Genomic DNA, 18,587 nt, shown 5'->3' with positions numbered 1-18,587 from the left:
CCCAAGAATTTACTGACCTGCCAAAAATAACTGACACTTAACCCCTCCCTCAAAATACACGAGTTGAGATGCTGTTAAAAAAAGCACTTAAGTCCCACTGCTGCAGTGGAGCTGCTCACTGATCGTCTCTGTACAAGGCAGTAAATGTGTGGAAGCAAGCTGGTTTAAAACACATTTGAATGTTTGACTAGAAGAAATGTTTTTAGACAAGGAACAGCTTCTCACAGTGTCAGCTTCACTAACAGTGGCTTATTTATTTTGAAAAACACCTCATTCATGATGTCTGATTAATTCGATATAATTTTTTACATTATCACATGTATAATTGTATTTTTTTCACACCTGTATAAACTATCAGAAAATAAAATAATGATCTATTCAGGCTTATGTTTTCATTATATTGTATTTATTTTGTAATTCCACTTCTCAAACATACTGATACTTCATACTATATTTGTAAGAAAACTTCAACACTTGTAAAATAAAGTCTGCTCGGGTCACAGCACGACACATAAAAGAAAAACAAACCCAGCAGTACCTGCACAGAGGCTCCGGTCTCAGCGTTACAGTCATCCGTCACGGTGAAGTGGAACGTGTGCGTGTCTGTAGTTTCGGCTGTGGCCTTCCACATCAGCAGGCCGGCCGCAGACAGAGATGCACCTTCGGGACTTGATATCAGGGTGAAGAGAACCGCCGAGCCCTCGGGGTCCTCAGCTTGTAGCTGGTAGATGAAGTTCTCCCCCTGGAAGGACCGCAGACCAAACGGCAGGGACTGCAGCACCGGGGGCGCGTTCTCTGATGGGGGATACAGAGGTGGGAAAAAGCAAGTGAGTGTGGTTAAATATGTGAATGAGGACTAAAGGACATAAACCACACTCTGCAAAAACAACCACAGCATAATACAGACGGAACGAATCTATCTTGTCTCTCTTTAGGCTGCTGTGTTACAAGCTGAAAAAAAGGTTCATTTTTACATAAGACTTCTGCCTCGTAGACATTTTGACAGAGCCCAGATATTATATTGCTATTCTAACTAAAAAAAATCATTTCTTGTTTATAATATAGAGTCTTGCCTGCACAGCACAGAACTTAATTTTTCTGTTTATTATAATTCTTCTATAATCTAATCAGTTTTCTTTATCAGCTGTATTTTTACAATCTTATTTTTCTTATCTCAACATTAGTATATTTTTGTAGCATATTTGTTGTTGTTTATAGTTTTTTACAGGACATGACATGAGAGAGAGACGCAGTGCCAACATCACACTCTGGTTATTGATAATACTTTGATTTCCAGCATGATTAACGGTTTGTTAATTTATAATATTTGTTGTTAGGGTTACTTCTTCAAATGACAAATGTCCCACTCACTACATATCTCATGTTTAAGAAGATGTTTTCTTATGTTAACTGTTAATGTAAAATATCATATTATAAAAAAATATTGTTCTCATATTTTTTAACTCTCAAATATCAGAATTAGCCTCAAAAATCAAATATCATACATATTAATGAGTATATATATATAATCAGTCTAATCAATATCAGCTTGTCTGTCATCATTATCCTGTAACTCCTGTCAAGTTCATGCCACGTATCTTGTCCCTCCCTGCGGTCGGAGCACAGCACCGTTTGACCTACTTTAAGTTGAAGAAGTAAAGTTGGTCAGAAAGTGTAACAATGAGGTAAGCTCTCCTCATGTCAGCGCCGGGGGACTCAAGCAACTTCAATGGCTCCAATCTGCACAGAGCTGCTGACAAATTATCCAAACAGCCCCGAGCGGCTACCAGCCACAAAACTCAGCGATGGCTATCCAGCCTCAGCTCCACTGAGGCAGTGACGGCTTTCTCAGCCTTACACAGTGCTGGGTCTAGTTTAGACTTTCTCTGTGCTGTTAAATGTGCACGAGCTGTGAGACAAACCAGATTAAAGACGCTGACATTGCTGTGTACGTACTCTCTGCTATGGACCATGTGTGTTTGGACGAGTCCGGCCGGCATGTGAGGCAAGGGCTGCTGGGATTGGACTCTCCCTCACTGTAACACAGACCGTCAATGTTGCAGGTTTTCTCCTGGGAAGCAAAGAAAATACATTGTAAAAAATAAATAACCTCAGTGTTTATTTCTATCTGGAACAAACTACCTTTCTTAACATGAAACATGCTGACCTGCCTCAGTGACACGCAGACAGAACACGGCACCAAGAGAACAAGGTCGGTTTGGTTGAAACAAACAACGCGTTTGGTTTCGAGGGAAACAAACCTGATTGTTTCCTGTGTTTCACCTCACACATTCAGCAACACTAAGTTACAAACAGATCAGTGATTGTACCATTACGGTTGATAGTTGCATGATGAATGTTCACGCCGCTGCAGAACACGTGGTCGGCATCATTGCTCAATGATATACAGAAAAAAAACTCTATTATACTTCTTTATTCCCTCAAACCAACACAGAGAATTTAATGCAGCACCTCATACTGATTTCTTTGCATTGTGCCTAAATATATATTTTTTATTCTGAGTTACTCTCCTGCCACAAAGTTGCACCTTTCTGTTGGAAGTTGCCGATCACTGCGTCTGTAAGTGAAAACTTCTCTTGATATTTAGTCAAATCAGGTTTAAGCGTCGAACACACACAGTTAAGTGTTTTGTAAATAGCGGCAGCAGAAGCGAGACGCAAGGTTTAACTGTCGTCTCTTCATTTTCAGCAATACAGTAAAATGCTTTGTTTGTCAGTCAGATTAGTTAATAAATCATTTAGTCAATCAACAAAAAAATAATTGCCAATTTTGTTGATTTATTAATCATTTAAATGCTAAACATTTGCTGTTCTACTTTGCCACATATTTTAGGGCACTTGAATGCAGATCTAAATGCACATCTGAATTCCTTAAAGTTCCATGTTTGTACTGGGATAATTCATTGCTGATTCTTACCAACATCAGAAATGTAAATGAATTTATTTTCAGTATTTTATTTCATTTATTCTTGAATTCACCAGGAACAGAGGGCAGCAGAGCTTTGAAACCAGATGCAGAAGTTCAGAAGAGAGTTCAGCTGAAGATGTTGCAGGATGAAGGATGCAGGCTGAGAGGAAAATTTATCTTCAGAGATAGTGCTACTTTTTGATCCATATATTAAATTAAAATCAGGAGGATGTCTTACCCTCAGGGTACAGAGAATTTCAGTGTTGAGGCTGCAGATCTGACAGGCTCCATCGTACAGAGTCAGTATCTTGGCGTTACTGTAGCTGTAGCCGTCATTAGATACCTGCCATCAGAGGAGAGGTGTTTACTGTGGATCACTGGGAAAATTAAACATATAAACTGAACAACAGTCGTTCACAATGGGTCATTTTTGACTACTCAAATACTTAAAAGAAGCAATACACATAAGAGGCAATATGAACTGGGGGCACTGTGGCCCTGGAAAGGTCCTCCTCAGGGAGAAAGTGTTCCCACACACTAATTTGTTTTATGCACTTTGCTGATGGCACTTTGAATCTGCACTGTCTCAAAGTGCTGAGTCTATTTTCCTCTTAAACCCAGTTAAAACAGGAAAAGCTCCAGCTGCACTCTGTGGACCCTTTCCACTCCAGCAGCCAAATAATGAAAACTAACTTTCACATCTGTCTGCTTCCAATTACCCCAGTGCAGATTTACTGTGGAAGCATTCTGACATCTTGCAAAATAAGAATAGAGTTTCATATTTATGAAACTGTGCGGGGAGTGGGGGGGAGACAAAAGACAAATAAAAGTGAGTGAGAGTGAGTTAACGTATTCTTGATTTCACAGTAGTTTCACCAGATGTGACTAACTTTGATCTGCCAGCGGGCCAGTGGTCTGTTTATCACCGTCTCCAGGTCCAGGCTTGAAGGAGTCCGACCGTCCTCCAGGGGGAGCTGGCACTCCAGGGCCGTCACATCCAGAAAGGTGGCCAGGACAAACTGGGGCTCGTCCAGAACCCAGTCTCCATCCACAAACTAGACCAGAGACACAGAAGGAGGCGGAGGGAGAGACAGACATTAGAGATGAGAACAGGAAAGGCAAGAGAAAAGGGGTTAAAGTAGGGAACGAGAGAGACGAAGGAGAGAGAAAAAAAGGAGATGAAAGTGCAGATGTCAACTGGGAATCAAGTATAAATCACCTGTTGACATTGGTCAGCTTAATGCGGATCAGAGCATTACATTAAGAAAGGGGCTTATACAGGGAGACACAAGGTCACGAGAACAGGCAGCTTAGTCATTGGAGATCGATCCAACGGTATTAAGTGAATGCTAATGTTGCGCTACATCTGCTGGATGCATCAGTTTTGTGTTTACAGCTTGTTGCATTGCTTTTGTACAGTTTTAGTAAAGATCTGGAGCTGAACATAGACGTGTAATAATCAGCGATGCATTTCGGAGAACAACACACAAGAACATGGAAGTTTCATGTTTCTTTTTTTGATTTTAATTAATAAAACAAACTAAATGTTAAACTGCACCAGAGAGGAGAACGAAGCAGAAAATCAAAAAAGTACCTTTTCTTTAACAAACTCACACTTGAGCTCGTAGGAGTCCTTGAAGCCTTGACCGTAGACCTGGACGGCGGAGCAGTCTCCCTGTCGGACGTCACACAGACCTTCCTTCTCCAACTCGGTGATCTCTGGGATCTGGTCTTCACAACATACACAAGAAAACGCGCAGACAAGCACGGACTGTTAGAGCTAGGAATTCAGTCAGAATCACAAACCATATGTCTCTCCGTCATACATCTGTCATCGCAGAGGTCCAGACAAAGTCAAAGTCCAACTGTTAAATGTATTACAAGTAGGCTAGAAACAGAGATACCTTAAAAAGGTGTTGTGGTGCGGGTGCAGGTCTGTTTTTATTCTAATCCACTACAAGCTGTAGCTTTAACCTGCTGCTCTATGAACATAAAAAACAGATGCTTTTTTTTCTAGCCAGGTGTGTGTTTGTGTTGGTCTGTGTTTAGTATGTTACCAGACAGCACGCTGCAGTCATAGGACCCAAATCCCGGGAAGCACACACAACCCCACTCCGAGCACTGGCCGTTCCCGTTGCACAGATTGGGACACTTGAGGACGGCCAGAACGTCCTGGTGCTCTTCTTCTCTCCTCCTCTCCTCCACCAGCCTCCTCTCACACTCGTTCTCCAGCAGTGGCAGCGTTGCATTCAGCCATGACGTCTCATCCTTCAGCTGTAGGTCAGTAACACACATAGTCACAGCGTGGCTAACTAGTGACTCCTCTAGAAGGCGCCCGCAACCTATAGCAATGCCTGAGTGTGCCACAGTCTGCTGGCACTGATCCCGGGCCTGCTGCTCGGTGAGGCCAGAGAGTGTGGGCCATGTTGGGGAGGAGTGTGGTTGAACTGCCGGTTCGTGGTCCTCTGGGAAGAAGTAGGTAAAGCCCTCTAAGTCAGACTGACTGAGGCTTTGATGTGGGGAGTTAGAAATGTAACGGTGGGTCTGCCGCCTCCCCCTGCGCCGCCGGTGCTGGGCTGAGGTCAAAGCCTCATCCCTGGAGGCTCTAAAGCTGAAGCCTTTTTCACGCAGCTGAGCGTCAACACCTTGATCCTGGGTGTTTTGGGTGGAGTGACCCGGAGGCAGCGACTGTCTTTCATTTCCTCTGAGTAGCTCCACTGAGCCGATGTACTCGGCCGTGACGTCCAGAGTGGGGATGACACTGAGGAGATGCACGTTGCCATAATGAGAGCAGGTGGAGTCAGAGGAAGTGACTGGTCGGGATCGTGCTCTCGGAGAGGAGAGGCGGGGCTCTGTCTGACAGGTACAGTACTTGCGGGGGCTCAGTGTACTCAGATGGGATGGCACGGTGTCAAACAGGCTGGAGCCTGGAGGGAGTCTGACACAGGAAAAAAGGAGGGTTTTACTGTGCAAATTCCTGAAGAAATCTGCAAATAATCATAATACATACATCAATGTTGTCTGCTAACTAACTAACTATAACAAACTAACAAAACTAACCTCCACTCAGAGATAAAAGCATGCAGATCCTCCAGTGTGGCGCCCCGTGCTGAGTGGAAGTCATTGTCTGACTGTCCGTCAAAGGTCCCACACAGACCCTCAGTGTGACTCCAGTCTGAACTGGGAGCTCTCAGCGTCAGACTCATTCCCCAGTTAGACACGTCTGCACGAACAAACGCTCCGGATGAGAAGGTCATCTGCAGATGAAAGAATATCTTATCTTCAGTAACCAGCAGCAGCCAAATTAGGTTATAACATTTTGAAACCAAGGCCGTCTTAGTCAATCGACTTGTACAGATTTAAACAGAGAAGGTAAAGGTAGGTGACCTGGCCTTTTTTCTTTTAGCTAAACATTAAGACTGGAAGCAAGTGGTTTCAGAGAAAGTACTATTTCTTTGTTTCCCCCTGCTGCCAGCTTTATGCTAAGCTAAGCTAATCGCCTCCTTAACACACAGACATGAGACTGGTACAATCTTCTCATCTACATCTCGGCCAGAAAGATTATGATTTCCCACAATGTCATCTACTCCTTTCTTTTTTTGTCCTACATGACTCCTTCCCATGTAAAACATTTTAGTGATGTCTTTGTTTTAGTCTTTGTAGGGGATAAGGGGTCTTCTTCTCAGTCATATTTACATATTTTATACACCAACCTCAGTATTAATGTTTTGAAACAGCTTTAAATCTTTCTGAAAGTGCTCTGGAAGTTGGTTGGGGTGTAAGTAGGTACAAAAGTGTGTTTTTTCCCCGTAAAAATGCAATGAAAATAATAACTGAATAATAATGAATGATGTTGGTCAAAATATGATAATGTAAAAAATATGCATGTGAACTAAAGCGCTGTCAAAATGGAGCAATTTCATATATTATATTTTTTATTTGTGTCTCGTCTTCACTCACAGTGACTTTGCGCCCCTGGTAGGACTCCGTTATCCGAATGCCGCTCTTGCTCAAGTCCTTGTTCTTCACAGACAGATGAGGTTTGGTTTCCCCCATTTCCCCACTGCACATGTCAAAAGCGACGACATCGCCGCCGTCCCTCGCCACGAAGCCGCACACGCACGAGGCGGCATGCACCACGCTGCCGCACTCCCACTGACGAACGTGGACTTCAAACGGCCAGACAGTGCTCTTATACAGAACAAATGTGCCTATTTGGTAGCTCTCATAGTGCCTGTGAGTAAACAAAGAAAAATAGAGAGATAAAGAGAATTGTTTTCCTTCTGGTTCCTGAGCCTTGGATCATTAGATATTTGCAGCTACAGTGCAAAAACAGAGAAAAGCCATTATTCATTATGTACAATTCAAAATTCACACATGCAGTTTAATCTGTTAAACTGCAATTAAATATAACAAAGTGTATGACACATCTTTCCTGATTAACTGAATAAGAGACTGAAGTACCTGCCATCAAATGTGATGATGTGAGGATCAGTGAAGGAGTAACAATAGGCTGAGGGAACATCCTTTACTGTTATCTGAAAATGTGAGAGCAATTAAAATAATATACAGGATCACACTACAGATAAGTGCAACCAACACATGCAACAACGATGATGATGTAAGCAGCTACTCATATATAAAAACTGAAGCCTTATGAATTAATAAACCATCAACAGAATGTCAGTTTTCAAACTCCCCCCAGACAGTTTGATCTGTTTACCTCAACAGGTTCTGGTGAGTATCCGCTCCAGAGAAAGTTTTGTGTGACGATGGCTTTGACAGAGACCTGAGTTGTCCTGTTGCCATCTTTGACAAAGTCAGTGATTGGGCTGAACTGGATCCCAGCTCGGCCACAAACCCCGTCCCTACAGGGGCTCCGGGACAGCTCCACCACACAGGAGGACAGAGACAGATCTGCACCCAACACTCCCTCATCTGCAACACAACAAGGATTTAGGTTTAATCTATTTACATGGTGATAAAACAGATAGATAAAACAGCAGTTCTATTTCCACAGCAGTTTTACTTAACCCTTTGTCTGCTGTTATTGAGCATATATTAGATCCTTTCACATGTTTCTCTGTTTCTCACCCCGACTGCTTGTGCTGAGCTGCAGGGACAGAGTGCACTGTTCCGTAGAGGAGGAAGACTCTTCCAGACATGGGACAGGAACTGTGCTCTCCACCACCAACTCATACAGTCTCCCATCCTCAGGTACACTGCTCACCTCAGGTCTTAGCTGCACATAACAGTCAAAAAAGAAGAGTGGTCAGCCATTTTACACATGATATTCAGAAACACATGACATTCAGAGAGAGGTGTTAAAGGCAAACAGTCTCTCAACCCAACCGGTCGATGGCCACCCACCCTAAGTATAAAATATTCATGGTACAATCACTTATACAGAAATATAGTGACACAGACACACATGCAAAAACAAATAAATGATCTCTCTTTGCTCAAAAAATATAGCCATGGTCATTCACATACATCACACAAACAAAGTTGTAAGATTTCAGATTACTGTGATATACCCTGATCCCAGCAAAAAACTCCTGACTTTCCACTGAAGCACCTCGGATGTCGGGCGAGTCCAAGAAGAAACTGGAGCTGGAACAGTAAATCTGAGAGAGGGAGAGAGATTTGTTTTCTTTCTTTTACTATAATATACTATGTAGTAATGTGCACATGTTTACATTGTAAACCCTGCACATCCTGCTTTGACAATACTGAAATTAATCAAGGTCATGCTAGTAAAGCTAGTTTAAAAATAAATATGACATAAAGGCAGAGAGAGAGAAAGAGCAGAAGGAACCACATAGCAAATAAAGGGGAAAAATCCTGGATGTATAAAAAGTTTATTAGGAAGTGTTATAGTTCCAGGTCACGCACATGACCAGTGGACAGTAAAACAAAACGACATGTTGACATATTTCAATAATAGCTTCAGTCTCTGCTGCCACATACTTGATTTACAGTATGTCTTACTTCCAAAAGAATGGAAAGTCAATTGTCGCAGGAATGCTATACTGATATATTCACTGAAATTAGGCTTTAATTTTTCTGATCTGTTCAGATTTTTTCCAGACCCCAATTTATCCCGGAATCACCTTCACTATTAAATTTTGACAGTTCTCTTCCAAGAATATAACAACGTTAAAATATCACAATGTGTCTGTCCACCTGTTTTCAGTCCTCTTTAGTCCTGGTACAGTTACATGTCCAGAACATGGGTAAAAAATATTAATGCATGGCAGAAAATTACATCAGCTGCAAGGGACAATAACAAGATACTGGTAAATATTTAAACATAGCATAACTGCAGATTAAGCAAAGAAGGGTCATACAGTTTAAGTATGTACAAACCAGAAATCAGGTTCATTTAGCCTTGTCTCTTTGCTTTTATTTATTAGCCAAAAGCTAATAATAATCCTAGGCTAAAGAGCAAAGGCTGTTAGCAAGCGGCCAAGTTAGCCTCCTCTTTAAACTCAAACAAATGAGAATAAGTTAGTTTTGATTAGCCTATGGTTATTGTATAATATAACAAAAAAATAAACAATGCTACAGATAGGAAACATCTAGGTTTATTAAAAGTATTTCATAAATACAAGCCCTCAAATGAGGTTAAGTCAGTCCTGACTGTTAGCTGCCATTAGCTAATAACGCTAAGCTAAAGATAGCAAACAGTTAGCTTTGAGTTCATTTCCAAGACAACTGAGGGGAAATTAGCCATTACTGTTCATTTTCAGTTTGCGATATTATTATTATTATTAGATCATTGCTAATAATATGCATATACAAAATTTAGCAAACAGTATAACACTGGGGTAACCTTATTTCATAAAAACACGCTTTAAATAACGTTAAATTAGCCCCGACTGTTAGCTTTGATTCTTTGCTCTGACATATGACACTTAACTACAGACAGCGACGCTGTTATGAGCTGGTACAGTTAGCCAGTGCTAAGTTAACCTCCACACCTGCCTGAAATTAAGTTAAATCAACCTTGAACCTTAACTAGCTTTCCATACCATCGAATAAGCTAAAGATAGCGGTGTTGTTTTTAGCCGATGCTAAAACTAGTTTAGCCTGAAGTAAGCTAGCAACGGGGGCTAGCTTAAATTCGTTTCAGGCTTGTACGAAATGAACTCAACTGTAAATTAGTCCTATTTTAGCCCATTGTTAAGAAATGCCACCGCCTGATAATGTGTTATCAATATAATGTTGTCACTGAATGAATTAAATGTTGAAGAATAGGGTTCCCATTGATATAGCTATTAAACTACTAGTATCTGCATATTTGCAAGAACCGTATTAGCCATTTCCTCGTCTTTTATTGGAGAAAACAGACTTCATTTGTTGTTGTTGTTGTTCGTGCTCTTGTTTCGGCTTTATCCCTCTTTAGTTCTTGATTAAGTGGAACTCATCTTGAAACCAACTTAAGCCACTGTAGCCTTTCATCAGACCTTGTCCCCCAGACGGAGGTTGAAGCCGTCCAGCTCGATGAGGGCGGAGGTCTGGATGGTGGTCTCCTGTTTTAGCTCCTCCTTCCTGCCCTCAGGTGAGAGACGAGACCAGGCAACCACGTAACCCAGGGAGCTCTTGGAGCTGCTGTCAAAGCTGCACTTCAGGTAGACGGTGTTACCTGTCAGCTGGGAGACAATGACTGGTACAGAGGGAGCGGGAGGATGCTTGTCTGACAGGGGAGAAGCAGAAACAGTAGGTAGATTAGTGGGGTCTGAGATTATGTTTATGCATGCGTGGTTTGAGTATACACTATATGCCCATATTGTTAAACTTTCAGTTATTCCTGCATTCACAACAATTTATCTTTGACAGCAGTAGTAAATGTTTTGCTGACTAAATTTGCCCTGTGATTTGCTCTCAGGCTACAAACTTATTTACACTCTGATAGGTGGATGTTTGTACCTGCAGCCTGAAAGAAAAACTGCGAACAAGACTCAGGGCTGGAAATAAAATCCTCAAACTCTATTTCAAGGAAAATAATAATAACTGAATGACAAATGATGCTAGAATTTAACATTATTCAAAGTTAGGGCAGTGCACAACTGTGCTCTTGGTTGTAAAGATGCATATCTATAATTTATCATTAAATATGAGCTGTTTACCAAGAAAAAACTGGCATATGTTTACAGATAGTATCGCAGTTAACATGGTGTTTCTAATTTTTTGTGATAACCAGTTTCATAATAATTTTAACATGAGTTTTGATGTCCATATACAGTATTTTTGTCCATATAGTCTATGTTCAGAGAGCTTTTTTTATTGTTGGTTCAGTAGGATCTTACTTTTTTTGTTTACTGCCTCTATCATATTAACTACTATAAAAACATAATTTACTAACATTTGATTGGAGGCTGGTGCTAATTTCAACTCCAGGTAGATTCAATAACAAAAAAAAAGCTCCCTCTCTGGGAGAGTAACACCGCTGCTACTTCTACATAAATTGCAGCAAATGGTTATGCAGAGGAAAGTAACTGAAGTTGAGGAACATGAATTCATTTATATGAACAGCTGAAGCCAGAAAATATTCAGCAAGGTTTGCAAGCTCAGGAATCCAGTAACCTGGATTCCATTATTTAAAACAAGTTAATGAACACGTTCAGGGATCTTTCATCTATCTCTAATTAAACCTTCCCTCCTCCTTCTTTCCACCTCTGCCAGCTTCCTAAAACCTGCCTTGGCATAATTCACGTCCTGGCCGAGGGCCGTCACCATGGAGACAAGGCCCAGCGGACGCCGGAGCACATGCTCAGCTCATTAAGAGGAGCGGTGAGGGGGCCGGCGGTGCATTCCTGACCGCATGGCAACTCCCTGACCTCCTGATTGTTTTGCTGTTTGACCTAACATGAGGAGACAAGCGTAGGCCATAAACACGGCAGCAGGATCCTCACTTTTACATGTTCCATCGACGTTCACCTCGTCAGGGCCGCAGGGCGTTGTGGGTAAAGTGTCGGACATCTCTGATAGGGGCGAACAGAGCAGTAATAACAGTCAACTGTAAATCAACATTAATTAACATACAAGAGTATTCATGGCAGAGAGGAGACTGTGAGTTTGGTGCCAACATGCACTTTGTTTCAAAGATCTTATCTGGGGAACAGTTTAGTTTAAGTGAGTGTGCAACTCTTCTGATAAGGCTGCGGTTTTGTGTTCACCTTTAATCTGTCTCTCAACATTTTGAGTTGGCTCTGCTGCCAGAATAAATGCTTAGATGTTGTATCCTAGAAAGCAATGGAAAGCCCCACACTCATAACTCCAATGTAATCTTTTTTATACTGAATGCATTTACAAAATGTTCCAAAGAAACAATTTTTTCTTCCTTCCAACATCCGCTCTTGAAAATCAGCACCAGCTCAAGGCAACTTAAGCCTGAGTAACATTATTTTAAGGGTATGTTTTGGATCTCACAGCAGGTTTAGAGAAAGGTTGTTGTATTGTAGACAGGATCTGTTCACTTTGTAAGATTTGACCAAAACCTCAAACCTTAACCAAAGTGGTTTTGTTGCCTAAATCTAACCACACACAGGACTCAGGATGTAAACCCTGTCTCCAGTTTCAAAAAGTCTCATTTAACAGACTTTAAGTCCTTATGTAGAAGGTTATGGATTTGTAAGAATTGCTGATGTGATAAATAGTAGTTCAAGAATTGTGAGCATTCAAAGCATCACACCACATTATCAAGGCTTACAGCCATATTAGAGATTGTGCATTAGCTATACATAATGCTGTAGAGACATGGGCTTCAATGAAAGTATTATCCTCATTTGCGAGATGTTTGTTTTTCTATAGTGGGAAATACGCTGAGAAACAAGCAGCCTGATCCTCTGAGAAGAACCAGGCAAAATGTTAAGAATGAATTTATACACATGAGATTTGAACTTGGAGAAACTGCCAGTCCAACTGGGAGACTTCAACCTCGCAAACTCACACTGTCCCACACTGGCACATACGTGCTGTAACAGAGTGACGGATAAACAGTACCAGCTGCAGGTCATAGCTACAAACTACCAAGTCTTTAATGACATGTTTAGTTATAGCTTTTACAAATACAAACACATCTAAACTTTAACTTTTGAGTGTTTGTATAATATATAAGGAGCAGATCAGAGCCGGTCCTCTGCACAGACGTACCCTGAGCGCAGTATCCCATGCATCCCTGTGTGGGCTGCAGCAGGTAAACATAGAAGTCTCCACAGTTACGCACGGTGACCGGGATGCGGAACAAGCAGCAGTCTTTGCTGCTGCTCGGGTATAACTGCCACGCAGCGCAGGCCGTCAACTGCCTGACCTCCAGCGGCCCAGGCAAGGCCTCACCGTCACCCAGAGAGAGCCACACAGGGGCCTGGGTCCCACAGTGGTTCACCTGGATGTTCAGAGAGAGAGGGGAGAACATTCAGTCTGATGAAAGTGCTCATATTTTGACTATCTAAGACGCTCATGAACCACAACTTCGACGAACTGACTTTGACTTTTAAAAAAAACAACTAAAAATCTGGATTTGTATTTGACAAAGTTACAGTTTGAAAATCTCCTTGGCCTGACAAATCTGGCCATTTATCCGCCATTATCATAAAGACATCGCCTTATTATGTAACACATGTTCACAGCGATCTTCCTCTCTTCCTTCCTCCGCCCCACTCCTCTGGATATCCATCACCCGGGGTGCAGAGCAGCGATGCCCTGGGAAGGCAGAGAGAGGCTGACACTTCAGATGGATCCTGCAGGCTCCTCACAGCGGGCCGCCCGCAGGAAATGAGACACATTCCAGCTCTCCTTGCACTCTCCTTCATAAATACGTACACACACACACACACACACACCACACACACACCGATAACTGTGTGTGTCCATGCCTGCACAATCAAACACACACGTTATTGTTTGACACACAGACCCGTCACCCGGGTGACGACAGACGCCACGTCAGAGCTTCTCCACACGAGGTCACGCTCGGGCTCTCCGGAGATTTCACCGCCTGACGTGTTGATGTTTGTAATTAAAAGAAAACATATATCAGCACGTCTATATAACAACTCTTGACCTCACCACATGCTGCTAAAAAGTTATTGACGTGATAAAATGAAAACTCTAATTTTGGGGGTCAAGAGAATTTTAATTTAAATAATAATAATTAAAAAAAAAAAGTCAGGTCACAGCCGTCAAATAGTGAAGAAACACTGAGCTAACTGCAGTAAGACTTGAGTGTAGGGTTGAACGATATGCAAAAGAAAATCATATTGCGAGTATTTTGGCAGATATGTGCGATATGAGTCACAATTTCAGTTGGAATGGTCATTTTTCCGTTTTATTTTCACTGAAAAACATGTAAAATTGATGATGATATGATTTTTGTTAGGTCTCGTACCAAACATGAACGTTCCCTTTCATCTGGAGCATATGATTTGGTATGTTTTATGTTTCAAATTTAACTTGCAGCTGCAATTTGGATATTGCACTTGGCAACAACGTGATTTCGATAATACTTCGATTACTTGTTCAGCCATCGTTGAGTGATGTTAAATTCCAGACTCTGGCTTTAAAAGCTGTACCGACACTCGAACTGTGAATTCAAGTTTGACAGTATGGGGACATTTCTCAGACATTTTTTAAACCAAACAACTAATAGATTAATCAAGAAAAAATAATCTGTAGATTAGTCGATAATGAAAAAATATGAATGGTAATGTTAATGCATAGTGAAGTATAGACATCACAGAATATTGTTCCTCCAGTCTGTGTCTGTGTCTTTGCAAGGTGTTCTACAGAAAAGGTGATTTACCTCCACACACTGAGTGGGCATGCTGGCCGGCTTGTCAAAAATCTGAAACTGGTACCAGCCCGGAGTGAGGGAATGGTCGCAGATGAAGTCCTGCAGGGCCGACTGCTGCAGCCAGCTGGAGCTGAAGGTGGTGCTGCGGTAGGGGTTCTGGAGGACGGAGTGGCCGCCTGGTGCACATTCAGGAGGGAGCGCTGCAAGTACAGCCAGCCAGAGTCAACATAAGCACTGGATGTTCACCAAGACTGTCAATACCAATGATCAAATATATGGAAAGCTTTCTGCGAGCCAAACGGTGGATTGTGGACGCTCATTGTCCAGCTGGTTTATAGTCAAGATAAACATTTCCAATTGAGTTTCCAAGCTGATAAAAAAAGGTGCAGAGCTGCCCGGTGCAGCATGAGGGACAAAGCATGACGTTATCATTTAGGATATGAATACATTTACTGAATGATTCAGTCATAAGAGAAACAATTTTGCAAAACTTGACTCGTAGCAGAGAATAACTGTACAACAGAGAAAAATATGGTTTTGGAAAACATGACAGAAACAGCAAGACATGGTAGGAAAGAACTGTCACTCATGTCAGGAACAGCAAATGTACACAGACTGTTTAATGAATACCCACTTTATGTAATGTATGTTGATGTCATCATACACATGGATTAGAGTTACTCCAAAAATTAAAAACCAAACTGCATATTCGCTGTTTCAAGCACCTGCTTTTACTTTAAAAGCATCTGCAGCAGCAGGTGAAAGTGTCGGGAAACAGAAACAGCTAATTCAGGTGAGCACACTTGCATTATTTAGACTGATTATGTCATGAACTAAACTGCAGGATTATACATCTACATATATAAACAAATGAAAGAAGTGTGATGAAACTAAAGTCCATCCGGCCGACAAGAAGACATCGCTGTCTCATGAAATCTGAAACAGAGAGGAGACTTACCCTGAACTTTATACAGATCTACTGGCAACACTGAGTAACATGACCATTACAGGTTTGAGCTGCAACTAATGTTTCACCTCTAGTCTTTATTAAATAAACTACCATGATGACAGACTGTCCTTCAGACACCAGCACAAGGAGAACAACCTCTCTAACAATGATGAAGACCTGAGCTGCAGACAAACCCAACAGCATTATTATTATTACTGGATTTCCCCAGCAGGAAGTGACTGTTGATGTCCTCATGGTATCATGTATCAGCTTGTGGTATCACTGTTTGAAACATCATTCTTTTTGCTTAATATGAGCGCATTAAAAAAAAACGTGGATTTCAAGCTTTAGGGCAACTGTTTATTTGGATCACACCATAAGTAAATCAAAACTTTGCTTAGTGGAAGGAAGTCGGAGAGCTGGTCCAGAGAAAGGAAAGGTCAGCAGGTTAAAGGTTAAAGAGGGAGTCTTAAACACACAGTTTGAGCGCTCTGAGATGATTAGAACAGCCAATAATATAAAAATGACCTGGCCAATCAGAGGTCAGCAGGTGGGATTAAAAATTGCCATCTATATGGCTGGCGAGCTACGATAACTAGCAGGGTGAGATACAAGCTGTTGCTCTGGGAGCAAGAAGCCGAAATGTTTTGAATCGACACGAGAAAAACTCCCAGCCTCATAAAACACAAACCCCCGGCTGAGCAGTTATAGTTAATTAAAACCAATTTAACTGTATTTTAACACTTGTACACACGCACCTAATTTGTAATTTTATTTAATGATGACAATTGTTAATTTAACTGTAGCTTGTCAAACAGTATTTCATGGCATCATCATTGTTACTGAACCTCCTATGTGCCTTGGTTTCGCTTAACCACAGAACAAACTGGACACCTCAGGTATTTGCTCCATTAATTAACCTCAATAGCTCAATGCACAAAAAACTTTGCCATCCAAAAACTTCACATGCAAATTTTCTTATGTAACATGGGCTCAATGTGTCAGCTAAGGACTGGATTATTGTGGCACCATTTATGACTTGGAGCAGGAAATTAAGGAGGGATTTTACTTTAAAGGAGGTTAAAGGACGGAGAGAGGCTTAAATCTTATGGTGTTTGACCACAGAAGTTGAAATATGACCGCATGACCAGAGAGAAAGAAACAGCGGCATGCTGTGAGAAAGAAGTACCAGCCTCTGCTCCACTGCAGCCCGGGTTTCAGACCCTGACCTCTGAGGTCAAGTGAAAGGTGATACCCTGACAGTCTGCCACAGCGGTGACGGGCTGACGAGCCGCTGAAGGAGACGACAGGAGCTGTCAGAGCCGAACCAGACATCCTTCATTCATTCATCCTTCAGCACCTGGTCACTTCAGTCCTCATCACCTGAAGACGGACTCGTGGAGTCCTCGTCCCGTCATGAGGAAAAGGCCCATGTGGGCGAAAGGAGAGTGAGCCGCTTCGTCTTTGCTTTCCAGTGACAGCTCAATATATTACACTGTGACCATGAGACGACACATGATGGATGAAGAGGGGTCAGCTTCTTTTTGGCAGAGGGACAAAAACCACCTGAGGAGTCATGGGGCTCTTTGATAAAGGGCCTGTCGAGATTAAATCTGAATTTTCATCCCATTTTTGTTTGTAAATGGTGAGTTTTCCTTATCTTCATCATCATCATCACCATCACCAGTGAACAATTTAAGGTTAAACTTGTGAAAACAGTGCGCAGACAACAACTGTGACGCATTTAAACAGTCAGACAGAGTTTCTGAGGAGTGATCTTACCTGTCTGAGCGAGCATTGCGTTAGGGAGTAAAAACACAACGCAGGGAAGAAGCTTCAGGAGAGTTTCAGGTCTCATCGTCCTGGAGTCACCAGCGCGCGACTTTGCCACCGGACAGCACGAGAGTACCGGAACCGATTCACCAAAAGTCCTCAGCCTGCCCGGAGGGAAGAGGAGACCAGCCGCCCTCTCTGAGTTCCGACCCAAAACAGATGAAGAAGACGGGGATCCGGGTGAATACAGCGACTCGTGACGGTCGCTTGTTGCCGGAGGACTGCAGCAGCTGTCGGCTGATCCGAGACGCCGGAGAGCAGCGGCTGACCACAGACTGCTGCAGGCTGCAGCATCAGTGTGTTAGGAGGGGCATCGGCCGTACGACACCTTCTCATGACCCAGACCTCCAAACATCTGCACACATCTGCCTCTGAGCTGCACGACTCCTCAGCCAGGCCGAACTACTATTTACTGTGGCTGCAAATACCAGTTCTGAACGATCAGAAATGTTTATGAGATTCAGAATCTGCCCATTCTCAGTCTCACTTTGCTTTGAAAAGTGAAAAAAAAAATAGTGGGAGTTAGAGATTTTTTTTGTTTCTTCTTGTGATGATGTTTCAGGAAAAGAAAAATATTTCAGCATATGTGCATAAAACAGTGGCAAAAAAACCCCCAAAAAAACAGAAGTAGCCCTCAACCAGAAATGTCAAAAAAAAAACCAAGTAATTAAATGAATAGATATTTATATTAGATAGATATATGTAATGGGCTACCCTTATATGTCTTACAAGTGTGTCATATATATATTTTTACATTTTTAGACACTGAAAAATAGCACAGCCGACCTACACAACACTTTTTAATCTTTATAATAATATTTAGATTCAGCTATTTTTTTCTTATCTTTTGTATTTCTGTTTTTAATTATTGTTTTTAACTTTAATATAATTATTATTCTTTATTGTCTTTTTTTAACACACCTTCAAGAGTATGCCATGAGTAGTTTTTATTTGTCAGTTAACTTCATATGAAGTAAATCAGACGAGTATTTGCTGTGACCTCTTTGTCTTTACAGCAGCACCAGTTCTCCTCAGTGCACCTGCACACAGTTCTTCAGGTACTTGGCAGGTAGGTTGTTC

The 18,587-nt window shown here is 41.9% G+C and overlaps 1 protein-coding gene across 1 annotated transcript in view; it reads right to left on the bottom strand.

The window, feature by feature from the left end:
- Nucleotides 1-17,540, bottom strand: part of vwde (von Willebrand factor D and EGF domains) — a 26,429-nt gene extending 8,889 nt beyond the window's left edge. The window contains exons 1-17 of the mRNA XM_023393434.2: nt 17,457-17,540; nt 14,735-14,925; nt 13,087-13,318; nt 11,847-11,915; nt 10,398-10,627; nt 8,466-8,555; nt 8,023-8,170; nt 7,652-7,866; nt 7,393-7,466; nt 6,889-7,162; nt 5,989-6,185; nt 4,986-5,866; nt 4,523-4,659; nt 3,819-3,983; nt 3,167-3,271; nt 1,957-2,071; nt 539-795 (exon numbers count right to left, since the gene is read on the bottom strand). Of these exons, the coding sequence (XP_023249202.1) occupies nt 539-795; nt 1,957-2,071; nt 3,167-3,271; nt 3,819-3,983; nt 4,523-4,659; nt 4,986-5,866; nt 5,989-6,185; nt 6,889-7,162; nt 7,393-7,466; nt 7,652-7,866; nt 8,023-8,170; nt 8,466-8,555; nt 10,398-10,627; nt 11,847-11,915; nt 13,087-13,318; nt 14,735-14,925; nt 17,457-17,532 (3,456 nt within the window). The 5' untranslated portion in view covers nt 17,533-17,540. The remainder of the gene's footprint in view (nt 1-538; nt 796-1,956; nt 2,072-3,166; nt 3,272-3,818; nt 3,984-4,522; nt 4,660-4,985; nt 5,867-5,988; nt 6,186-6,888; nt 7,163-7,392; nt 7,467-7,651; nt 7,867-8,022; nt 8,171-8,465; nt 8,556-10,397; nt 10,628-11,846; nt 11,916-13,086; nt 13,319-14,734; nt 14,926-17,456) is intronic.
- Between the last annotated feature and the right edge of the window lie 1,047 nt (nt 17,541-18,587).

This window comes from Seriola lalandi, unplaced genomic scaffold, assembly GCF_002814215.2.
Source record: "Seriola lalandi dorsalis isolate HSWRI2012SDOR001 ecotype SW California unplaced genomic scaffold, Sedor1 jcf7180002054934, whole genome shotgun sequence".
NCBI lineage: Eukaryota > Metazoa > Chordata > Actinopteri > Carangiformes > Carangidae > Seriola > Seriola lalandi.
The sequence above is the reverse complement of the archived record's forward strand: the minus strand, read 5'-3'. Positions and strand labels throughout refer to the sequence as shown.